Below are 12,949 nucleotides of genomic sequence, written 5' to 3'. Positions count from 1 at the left end.
ATTAAAAAGTACAACACGCTATACTTAGTTCAGTTTGTTGAAGTATAATTGAATAAATGTATAATATACATATTCAATATGTTTATACACCTAATGTTTGGCCGAGCACTAAGTAAACTTCTATGCAACTAGTGTTTTCATATATGAATTATGAATTATTTATATCTTTAAAAACATTTTAAGTCCATTTCTTTCGAGTAAATGATCGCTTATACAGTGCACTGATCTCTTATCTATAGACTATAAAAGCCAATAAAACAACATTCAATATAGTATCTGTATTTGTTTATTCTTCCTGATGGGCGTTTGTGGTCTGTCTTAAAACTCTGTGTCTATTTTTGCCATTAATGAAAGTTGGTAGTGACTTACGAATTTTTTTAAAGCCTTAAACCATGTAATGTGTGATGTTAATGTGTAAATATTCTTTCTAGGGAGCGCGGTAATTTTTTATGTGTAATAAAAATTAAATGAGTAAAAATGAAAAAAGTGTCGGTTGCAAGTTACGGGTCTACAAAGGAAGTTAAGAAAATGAATGCAGATTTAGAGGAAGCCTTGGAAATTGCTGGTTTGTATTGGTGGCTGGTTTTTGGTTTTCTGTTTCTAACATATTTCATAATAAGTTTCCATCATCCACTCTTGAGAATATCCTCCCATTACAACCGTTTATCCTCAAAACAACACATTCTGAACAGATTCTGATTCAGACTAATTTATTTCTCAAATATAATATTACAGTATAAATTGCATGCCATAGTCACGTCCAAGTATAAGAAATTATATTGAGATCGTTAAACAAAAATGAAAATTATAAAAAAAATACACAATAATTAGAAAATTAACAATTCATTAATAACAATATTGTTGCATTAAATTACATATCAAATATTTAAAGGATCGTCATAAGGTGATAACAAATATACAAAAGTATGTCAGTCAATGGGATAAAAATTAAAATTAATAATAAATAAATAATAATAAATAAATAACGCTCACACTCAACATAGCCCCGCACTAGAGAAACCCTGTGTCGCGGGTGCCATGGACACATACATAGACAACCACAAATTACACCCAAACTCCCGAGAGAAATAAATGTAGGCCATACAAACATTTCTCCCGGCCCGGGAATCGAACCTGGGACCTCTGCGTGGCAGTCCGGATGTCCGGCATGGTAACCGTTCGGCGACGTAGGCAGTTATACAATATATACTAATACAACAGAAAATGCTCAGTAAATTTCAATTTTCCAAGAAAAGGTCTTTCAGCCGGCGCGCCTGAATGTATCGTGATGGTTCAAGTCTTAAAGTCGTATTCTAGAACTCTACTCAATGCTCAAGTCAGGATTTGAGTATGGTTTAAAGCATTCGAAATAATACACAAGTCCCTGCCATTAGGGTCGTATTTCCAGTGCCTGTGTTTCCAGTGCAATCCTGACTTGTGCATTGAGTAGAGTTCTGGAATACGACCCTAAGGGTCCTATTCCATACGAGCGAATACGACGATAGAATACGAATACGACGTTCTGAACGTCCTATTCTACTCAATGCTCAAGTCAGGATTTGAGCAGACTTGAGTATGATTTCAAGCACTGGAAATACGACCCTAATGGCAAGGACTAGATTATGATTTTCAGTGCTCACTGCAATACTCAAGTCCTGACTTGAGTATTGAGTAGAGTTCTGGAATACGACCCTAAGACTAGCGGGTAGACGCTAATAGTAAGTAAGACCGAACCGTGAATTTTGAAGTTAAATTTAGCTGACAGTTGTGGACAGTTTACGTACCAACGCAAAACCTTATAAAGAAATATTATTAAGTCCGATAATTCCCCCTCTCTCTTCAAGCGATAACATTTTAAAATAACCATAACCTTTTTATATAAAACTATATTTAAGGTCTGGTATACCTTTATAAATAAATAGGTTTTTGGGAATAGCCATTTAACTTATATTTTTACGAACAATATTCATACTTAGTAGTTATTGGGTTTTTATTGGAAATGACCCTGTTTTTGGATCCAAAACGCATGTATTTGTTTTTTCAAACAAACCAATGTTACAATAAAATACAGTAATTAGAATTTTAATTAAAAGTTTGTGAAATTACATCTATTTGCCAAGTTTTATTGCAATTGGTTAAGGCGAGGCGTCAGGGGTCGCCGACACAGATCCGACATCGACAAGCGCCCGATGGCGACAGACGGGGCCGCGAGCGGTGCAGCGTGTCTTATCTTATATATAAATGTTATCCCTACGACCACGACTACTATTCAACGTGCTACCTTATGCCAATATATACAATTATACATATTACATACATACACATACATTTTATATATATATACAATATATAATATCAAGTGACGGGTCGGACAAGTCGCACGCCTGATAGTAAACTACACGCCCGTCCATAACAGTTGCAGTGTCCTCAGAGCTTCCTGAGAGATAAGTTAACAAGTCCCATGTGCCTGTAATTTCACCAGCAGACATAGGACAGGTGGCAAGTACTTCCCTGGATGAACTCTTTCACAAGGATATTACAGTCAACTATAAATCTTCTTTAACTTAACGAGTTCGTCGATATCCTATACATATTCTTCTTGAGTCTGGCGGCTACAACTCACGTCAGTGCTATAGCCCCATAACAATATACCACAGCTTACCAACAGTTCTAAGCGTATGCATGATAAGCGGGTAGAGTGCACTCGACTTTAAAACGTTTAGTGCATAGAGAAATGACATAATTTAGATTTTAATTTTGCTAGACGCTTTGTCCAATCAAAGCGTGTCATTTGTCACATTAGTTCAAATTGAGTCACTCCATCAATATCCAGTAACAATGAGTGGAAGTCTGAATTATATAATCTTTGTGTTATTTGTGTAAAGCACCAGATTGTGATCTTGTAACTATTCAGTGATGTTATCGAAGGATTTCTTGACGTTATAGTCATTACTGAGGAAAGAGATATCATTGGCACATAAGATACACTTATGGTTGGTTATCTTAGAGAGGTCATTGACATGTGTCAAGCACAGCACACATCCCAGTACACTTCTCTGAGGGATAGAGCTTTTTTTACTATTCTAAGTGACGGGACGAACAAGTCGTGCGCCTGGTAGTTGCAGTGCCACTCAGAGCTTTAAATCACAAAGATCTGAAGGACACTGCCACTGCGCCCGTCACCTGTGTGTGTGCGACATAAGTTAACAATCCCCCGTGCTTGTAATTTCACCAGAACCCTAATCTACAAAACCGTAACGCAGTAATATTCACGTTATTGATTAGCGGCAGAAATAGGTAGGTTGCAGTACTTCGCTGGTCTTTTTCTTATGAAGCTCTACTGCCATTAGAGCTGTTGACAGTTTGCCGTTTTGACTGTATTTTTATAGTTGTCCTGAATCTTGATAAAGGTGTCCAATTCGTACATAGTTTTGTCTATGTTTTAGATTTGGTTAATAACATTGGGTGTGAGACTTATTAATCATGAGTTTTGGACATATAATAAATAAGACCCATGATCACGGCTGACTCGGTTTGTTTGAAAAAAAAAACACAAATATTTGTGATTTAGATTCGAAAAAATAGTTTAACTGCATAGTTATCACACATTGAGTACGTGAGTAGACTATGCTACTGTTGGAGCAGAATGCTACCACGTGAATATAGGAACCATGATAAATAATAATTATATATTGTATATTTACGTGTGTGTACATCGGTTTTCTTGACAGGAATAAAAAAAATCTTTTCAATTGTTCCTACGAGAACGTAACACTATTTCAAATTTCAAATCATGACAATGTATTGGCCAACCTTTAACTTTTATGACGTGCATAGTCAAACTATTTCGACAGCTACTACAACGTGGATTATTTTTGTTACGTAATGGAGACGCATATTTTTCATAATTCTTAAAGACCGATGCTTAAGTTTTGGTATTGAGTTGTAGTTCCTGAAGCTAGATGACGAACTCAGAACTTCATCCTTTTCGATTGGTTAAAGAAACTAACATGTGAATGAACTATTCCAGGTGCCGGCAAATACCAGATATGCCACTGTCTGCTAATGGTAATGGCACTGACCGCGTCACTGATGGAGGTCTTGTCTTACTCCTTTGTGCTGCCAACGGCCGCCTGCGACCTACAGGTGCCGGTCCACTTGAGAGGACTAATAACTTCTATACCTAACATAGGTAAGACGCGTCCGTTTATGTCATACGACTCAAGCAATGTTTGCAAGACATTTCTTTTTCATGACACAGTATCATTACTGTCAACCCACTGTTAAAATTATGTAATTACACTTGCATTAAGAGACAAGACTCTTGACACGAAGCGAAAAAGATGTCATATAACTGCCTAGTGAAGCGTGTGTATGTAGAAAAGGAGAATTAAATCTAGATACGGGCAATTGTTTTTAGTATAGGGTTTGAGATGACACGCAGATGGTTTTTTGCTCATAATGGCCTAAAAGTCCGTAAAGCAAGGCACCGATTTCAAAGACTGTAATTTAATTGAACAATGGTTCAAATAAGTAATTTCATAAATTTGAAAACACGTTTTAAACTTCATCAGGAATAATCCTGACGGCAGCGTTTTGGGGGCGCATGGCAGACAATTATGGTCGCAAGCCAATCCTTCTCTTAGCTTGTATGGCTGCAGGGTTGTTCTGCTTCATTGCCGCATTTATGCCCAATCTGGTCAGCTTTGCTATTTGTAAATTCTTCGCCTCTCTGTTGTAAGTATTGATTTAATTTTAAGTTAGAAATTTTCGAAGAATTGTGTGACCCTTCTAGAGTATTCACACAATGTTTTATCTGAACAATGTAGATAATTTTGATTAGTTTATAATTAGTTTGGTATACTTAAGAAATGGTTTGCGTAACCAAGATTTTAACATTAATGTTACAAGTTTTCGTTCTAAAATGCATATTAAATTATTCATTTATTCATCTTTAAGATTAACGTCTAATTTAAAATTTATTAAGTCCCAAAAATTATTAAATTTACGTAATTTCAAAAATGTAATCAGACAAGCTTTGTAATGGAATAGACTACCTAGATAACACATATTTTTCAAAAGATATTGTGTTGTTTTTTATGTTTTTTACAAAGCTATTTTCAAATATGTATGTCGATTTGAATCATGAATTATGAAAAACTATATCAACAAAAAAAATTACAATCCAAACGAAGACTACGTAAATAAAATACATATAAAAAGAAATGAAGTCTGTTAGGTTTATGGAAAACTGATAACATATTTTTAATTGCTTGGCGACATGCATTCCACATCTGCAATTTCTCGTCAATGAAATTCATAACGTTACGCGTCTTAAAATTATCAATAGAAGGTGGAAATGAAACTACTGATGACCAGCCGCGATCATGGAACTCCAAAGAGCCCGAAACGTTGTACATCCGAAAAATAGTTTCATTCATCGCAATATTTTCGAATTTCAGTTTATCAGTCCCGTCATCTCTGAGTTTTGCTTACGCGGGCGAGATAACGCCAACCCGGCGCCGAGATTTGGCCGTCCTTTGCGTCAACGGTTTGCTAACAGTCTCCTCAGCATTAAGCCCTCGTAAGTACACGTATACTTGAGATATCGTATTGAATAAGTCGATAACAGATATTCAGAGGTAATTTACAAATCTTGTCATAATATTTTCGTATCGATTTCTGTACTTTGTATTATCGGAAATCGTAATGAAAAAAAAAACATACATGATATCTGTAAATAGGAGCTACTGGATATGATTACTAACTGTTACATGTTTGTCCACAGAACAACACATACACACACACACACACACACACACACACACACAAACACACACACACACAAACACACACACACAAACCCACACTCACGCACGCACACACACACATTAATACATTAAAATTAATTTAAGTACATTTATTTGTAATCAAAGCATAAGGAGGTTTATAAATTTTGTTGTAAACATTTATTTTTAAAACCCCTTGAACCTATATAACTTAACTGTGTGCCATACTGGACATAATATACTAGGTCTCTGCGATACAAGTTTATACTTAGTGTAAGGACCGCGAGAAATAACAATAACAACAATAATAACAACGCACACATTCAACATAGCCCCGCACTAGGGAAACCCTGTGTCGCGGGTGCCATGGACACATACATAGACAAACACAAATTACACCCAAACTCACGAGAGAAATAAATGTAGGCCATACAAATATTTCTCCCGGCCCGGGAATCGAACCCAGGACCTCTGCGTGTCAGTCCGGCATGGTAACCGTTCGGCCACGGAGGCAGTTTAATCTTTGGTAGATAAGAGTTATGTAACATAGTTAATATGGTGTAAATGCAAATTAATGTAATCCTATTTGGTCAATAAAGCTTATTATTATTTATTTATTATTATTATTTGTCATCATCTAGGAGCAAAGAAGCTATGAAGCCATAAATACACCAATGAGCATCTATGAATAATATTAGCCTCGGAATAAAGAAAGGCAACAAGCAACAAATTTAAAATTGGGGGATATTTTTATTTTTATGACGGGACGAAAAAGTCGTGCGCCTGGTGGTAAGCGACATGCCTGTCCACAGCAGCTGCTCTGAGACATAAGTTGACAAGTCCCATGTGCCTGTAATCTCACCAGCACCCTTACCCTTCAAAACTGGAACACAGTAAAATTCACATTAGTGCTTGGCGGCAGAATTAGGTATGGTGGCAGTACTACCCTGGATGAACTCCTCAATGAGCTCTACTGCTACGAGATTAATAAAAATAATAGTCATAATTTTAAATTATACATAAGACATATGTTATATAGAAACTTTCATTGTATTTTAATTACCCACTTTAAAAAAAAACTGCATTTTATCTTTTAACTTGCACAAAAAAACATAAGAAATGCTATAACTGAATAAGAGGCATAACTAACTGGAATGTGGGTATGCCTTTTTTTGTTTTATTTATAAAGTAATTATTGTAATTGAACTACATAATAAGGGCATCGTTCCGTACATTACTAAGTAAAATTCTTTGATACTAATGTCTTTAAATAACTTCAAATATGACTTTTTATTCCAACAATAAACTTTTTGTCTTTTTACAAAAATAAAAACGTGACCTGTTAATCAAATAAATTAATTGAATCCTATGTCCAATATTCAAGTATATAAACTGAAAAAGAACATGTCTCATTGCTTGTGTCTAAATATGCAAATTTGTTTTATAATATTTGTATTGTTGTTGGTTTGTTTTATAGAATATAATTCGAGAAGTTGATTGATCCCATTTGCTGTAAATTCTATAAATAATAAAAAATTATATATGAAACACTTGTTTGATGTCATTCTAGTTTTTTGATACTTATAAATAATTATTTGGGTGACAACACTGTTTAGTAGCTGTAGGGTTCCTTGTGAAAGAGTTCGTCCGGGGAAATACTGCCACCTTAACAATTTCAGCCCCCAAGCAGTAGTGTGAGCATTACTGCGTTCCGGTTTTGAAGGGTAAGGGTGCTGGTGAAATTACAGGTAGGTACGTGGGACTTGTCATCTTATGTCACAAGGTGACAGGCGCAATGCCAGTGCCCCTAAGATCTTTGCGATTTAAAGAGTTGAGTGACATTGCAGCTATTATGAACAGGCGTGACGCTTACCATCAGGCGTACGACTTATTCGTCCAATACTTGGTATTTAAATATAAACAAAAAAATATCCGAAAAAACCGGTTTTCAAAGCGAATCTGTGCGTCCGTACACGGCACGCGGCGGGCGCGCATATATACAAGCCCTGCTGCTTCGTATGAATGGAGTTACCGTTCTTGTCTTATTATAATAATAATACGGTTGATTGTTTATGGAGACATTAATTAACTATGAATATTTTCAGTTATTGCTTGGGCTGTCCTTTCCATTGACTGGAGAGTGAACCTTGGAGCAATCAACTTTAGACCATGGCGTCTGCTTACCATAGTGTACGCACTTCTTTTGGTTCTAACCAGCATAAGTGTTATATTTATAAAAGAAAGCCCCAAATTTTTGGTGTCGAAAGGTAAATATAGAGAAGCTTTGGAAGTCCTGAGATACATTTACTCTAAGAACTCTGGCAGGCCTCAAGATGACTATTACGTACGTATTCAAATTATTACCATTTATTTATTATTGAGAAGACTTAAATTTTTATCAACAAACGCATGTTAAGTAACTTGCGGCCGTGACACTTTCGCAAGTTACGATTAAGTAAGTTGTAAGGTAAGCGCACAGTATTACAAATATCGAGTATATAACCAGAAATAGAGACGAAATAAGGGCATACATTCCTGGTAACCCAGCAGTGATACATCACTTATAAATATCAACTCTCGTTTGCACTGAAATTACAAATTAGAAAGCTGAAATAGTACAACGCCAACAACTGACCTGTGTGTACGTCTTCGTATATTCCAAAAATATTCTGTATTTATAGTAATAAAGATAATATCTCTAGCATAGGCGTGCTATTCCATTCGGTAGTGTGGGGAAAAACAGCATAACATCTAATTACAAAACAAACGGAATCAAATTACATCGGGTAATAAAATATTAAATATGTAATTTTGCAATTTTCGTCTATTGTAGCAAAACTCAAGTTAACTGGTCGTTTTGAAGTTAAACAATTGACGACACCCGTCAATTGTTTCGAATTCAGACTGGCCAATCGGAGCGCAGTTGTCACTGTAATGATATGGCAGAATAGTTTTCAAACAAATTTCGTCTCTGTTTCTGGTTATCTGGTTATATACTCGATGATTACAAATCTACAAAATACAAAATTAATTTGATCGAAGGGTTTTTTTTGTCAGCGTTCGATCGTTGTATTAATAAATATAACGAACTAGTGGAGTAATTTAACAAAAAACATATTGAATTATCATGGTAGTAAAACTTCGTGATATTCATTTTAACTGCCTCCGTGGCCGAACGGTTACCATGCCGGACTGCCACGCAGAGGTCCCAGGTTCGATTCCCGGGCCGGGAGAAATAGTTGTATGGCCTACAATTATTTCTCTCGTGAGTTTGGGTGTAAGTTGTGGTTGTCTATATGTGTGTCCATGGCGCCCGCGACACAGGGTTTCCCTAGTGCGGGGCTATGTTGAGTGTGTGCGTGTGCGTTTGTGACGATGTGACCTCCTTACGTCGTCATCCCAACATTAAAAAAAAAAAAAAAATAAATTCAATAAATAACTTAATATTACAATTATTAAAAGCGATATCTATTGTCAGCTGCTGGTAACTGTAAAGGTGACTGAGTGAAGAAAAACTTTTATAGATTTGTCACAGATGGCGCTACAGCAAAACAGTCGTTAAAAATAATAAAAAAAACCGTAAGGTCTGCTGGTTCGTTTCGTAGCTCAGTTAGTACAGCTTCAGACATAGTATGCTGAAGGCGCTGGTTCGAATCCAGCCGAGTGGAAGCAATTTTTTTTAGTGTTTTATCAGCTATTTGCACATCGCAACTGTTAAGCCAACTTCTGAGCATAGTGAATAACACCAATGTACTGTAGATTTAGCACCAAAGAAACTGCTGGATGTAAACTTTGAGTATTTGTGTCTCGAATAGCGACGTGATGTAACCGTTAAACTGCTGTAGCTGATCTAGCTTCGTATCATTGGTCAGGAGATGTAAACGCCGTGTATTAGCTAGTGCTAGGACCAGCTTGTAGCAGAACAAAACACACCACCAGTTTTTTCCTCGAATGCGATACAAAAAGATTGGTCAGCTTGATTTATCCTGCTGGTAAGTTTGAAATCATGCGAGACACCCACGTCAAATTTCTGTTTATTCACAGCGCTTCATATTTTTATTTTCACCAGGGAAAGGACATTATCATAATCAGAGCTCATCATGCAAATACTATTTATTGTCAAGCTATAGAACGCACAGAATTTGGTTGATTGGATAAAATCGATAGTCAAAATTGGCGCAGTTTTACTGTTCATGTGTATTACAAATCTGGTACTAGTAGATATTTCTTAGTTTTTCCTTTGCAGACAGTTTCAGTTGTTCGGTAACCAGTTTGCCGTGGATTATTAGATCTCGTTACATAAGTATAGTACTTCTACATCAGTGAGCGCACTCGGTTCTAGGGGAAATGCCCCCTAAATCTATCACCACATCATGGTCTTTCTCATCCATTACAGCTTCAATGGCTTTCTGAAGCCATAGTAATAATTGTGGCTGCCAAATACCCGTTGAGTCAATATTTCCTTGAAAATTACTTATAGACGAAAAACTAATAAACTACCCCGTATGCGCCCAATGGCCCCAATTGGGGCCACCGTTATATACTACTGTCTGAAGTTGTGAAAACGCTATTTAACTCAATTATATAATTTTTATTTTATAGTATACGAATATATTTCAACAATATTATGTAAAGAAATAAATAAATTGTTGGTAATAACATACAGGAAAACAATTAACTTTAGCGTTAGTTGTTTTGCACTTTTATTTAATTCTAAAGAATTTTTTTAAGTATTAAAATCAAGATCCACTATTTTACTTTACATATACACTTTGTAATGAGTATTAATAGTAATATAAAAAAATACGAGTACTCAAAGTAGTGTCCTCGATTGGGCACGGCGGGCGCAAATGGGTTATAATTATGGAAACTAGTGGAGTAATTTCACAAAAAATAATTGAAAAAATTGGAAATAGTAAAATTAATTTTATTACACATATCTAAACTATAACAGGTAGATACATAACAAAAAAGTTAGAAAGTTAATAAAAAATTTCTCCTTTGAATTGCTAAACTTATTCTTTGGCGGAAATAACTATCAGGTCAGGCACCGGAGGCTCCTGCGATCCGACAGCTCATTCGCTAGAAGTTTCGCCTGTGTCCCGCAGGGACAAAACTGTAGCACTGAGCACGGTTGGTGTATTTGAGCGTTTTGCGATTATCGGCCGCTCAGGCCACGAAGCCTGCGCCGCCCACGCTTGTCCTTACGTGGAGGGGGCTGCAGTATCCACACGGGTTGCGTCCTGTCAGGCCTCTTACATTCACTGCGACAGATGTCGGTGGGCTCGAGAACTGCCGGTAGTAGTATTTAGTCTTAGCAGTATTGTAGTAAAACACTGTGATATTCAATAAACTTAATGTTACAATTATTATTAATTCTGTTCAACGACTTATTTTTATTATGATTTGGTAAGTATGAGGCGCATTGTTTCAATAATTTGAAAAATATTCGTACCTTTCGTGAAGCGTTGAATTTAAAAGATAATTATTTTTTTATTTTGAAATACGCGACGCGAGCTCCACTGCCAGAGCAGTAGAAAACTGCAAAAAGTTCAAAAAGCCATTTTATTTTTATATACGGTAAAAACCCTGGGTCCCTGGTGTTCAGAAACCGAATTCCCTGCTAAATATCTCTCAGTTCAAATATCTTTCAGTCCGTCTTGTTGAATATTTCGGTGATCAGAAAGCTGGCAGATCCTACGTAAGCCAAAGAAATGTCCATCCAAAAGAAAATGGTGCCAGCCTTCTGGGCACGATAGGCCAGGACGCGGTCCTCGATAAGATTCTATACGACCTCGAATGGCTTTGGTTGATTCCAATCGTTGAATCAACCGCTTAGGAAAAAATATATAGTAAATTTGAGAATGTACACTGATTAGTATACGGTGTGAATAGACGAATCCTAAAATTTTTCGCGACAGAAAAAAAAATTTCCCTCGAAACTAAAATTCTTTTAAATCAACAGAACTAAATAGAACACGTATACTATACAATATAAATGTTTCAAATGGCTTTAATTTACTTTGTAAACAAATTAATTCTGAAATAAAGCCTAAATCGCCGTGATGTGTTTATCCTGTACGCCCTTTTTAATATACTTCATGACGCCAACTCCCCTTCCTACCTTCGTTCCCCGTTCCAGTTGCGCCCTCCCACCCGTTCAAGGTGTTCGTGCATCACTAAGATGCTCGTTCGTCCTAACAAATTTCTTTTTTAACTCCTTTTCTCCTCGTGCAACGCAATTGTAGAACAGACTTCCTTTCCATATTCAGTCTAGCCCGTCTATCGCTTCTTTCAAGAAAAGGTTGTACGCGCACTTTCTTGCTGAACTCTCTTAGTAATCATCTTATTGTATTTTTAACCGACTTCAAAAAAAGGAGGAGGTTCTCAATTCGACTATATGTTTTTTTTTGTTTTATATGTTACGCGATAACTCCGGTATTTGTGCACCGATTTTCATGATTCTTCTTTTGTTGGAAACTGGTTTTCTGCCAGTACCATATGGTGAGCGATCGCAACCCAGTATGCCATGCCACCAAAGTGCATCACAAGCAAATATATATACCTAACTCTAAATACTATTACATACACATATCAAGCAAAAGTGTAAGATATAAAGCAAATAATGTAAATAGTGTAAGTAATGAAGGTAAGCAATATAAATAATAATGTAAGTTTACAAACATAATATTAAATTATAACAATAGCCACCACATATGAATATAATAGATACGGAAATTTAGGTTTACAGGTATCAAACGCATTGATTAGGGAAATATCTATGTAGCGAGACACATCTGCTCTGACAAAAGATGTTTTTTAATAAGTATCCCTGCAGCCTGACCCAAGCAAAATGAACCGTTCAAATCTGGTAGTATTTCTGACCCCACCAATTTCAGACCGATATCAATACTACCAACTCTCAGTAAAACATTGGAAAAAATTATTCTAAATCAGATGTGTGCACATTTTTATAGTAATAACTTAATGTCTCCTAAACAATTTGGTTTCACTCGGGGTCGCTCTACAACCGATGCTGGTGTCGAGTTGATTAATCATATATTTTATGCATGGGAAGTCTCCTATGATGCTATTGGTGTACAGAATACACCTTTCCAAGGCTTTTGATTGCGTGCACCATGATACACTGGTCAGGAAAC

The 12,949-nt window shown here is 36.2% G+C and overlaps 1 protein-coding gene across 1 annotated transcript; it reads left to right on the top strand.

The window, feature by feature from the left end:
• The first annotated feature begins 295 nt into the window (after positions 1-295).
• Positions 296-8,205, top strand: LOC113237954 (synaptic vesicle glycoprotein 2C-like). Its single transcript, XM_026474672.1, has 6 exons — positions 296-353; positions 432-565; positions 4,031-4,192; positions 4,575-4,737; positions 5,463-5,584; positions 7,895-8,205. Exons 2-6 carry the CDS (start codon positions 478-480, stop codon positions 8,203-8,205), a joined length of 846 nt encoding a protein of 281 aa, XP_026330457.1. The 5' UTR covers positions 296-353; positions 432-477.
• Positions 8,206-12,949: the final 4,744 nt, after the last annotated feature.

This window comes from Hyposmocoma kahamanoa, unplaced genomic scaffold (genome assembly GCF_003589595.1).
Source record: "Hyposmocoma kahamanoa isolate Upper Pololo Valley unplaced genomic scaffold, ASM358959v1 94, whole genome shotgun sequence".
NCBI classification, from domain to species: Eukaryota; Metazoa; Arthropoda; class Insecta; order Lepidoptera; family Cosmopterigidae; genus Hyposmocoma; species Hyposmocoma kahamanoa.
This window is presented reverse-complemented; position numbering and strand designations above follow the sequence as displayed.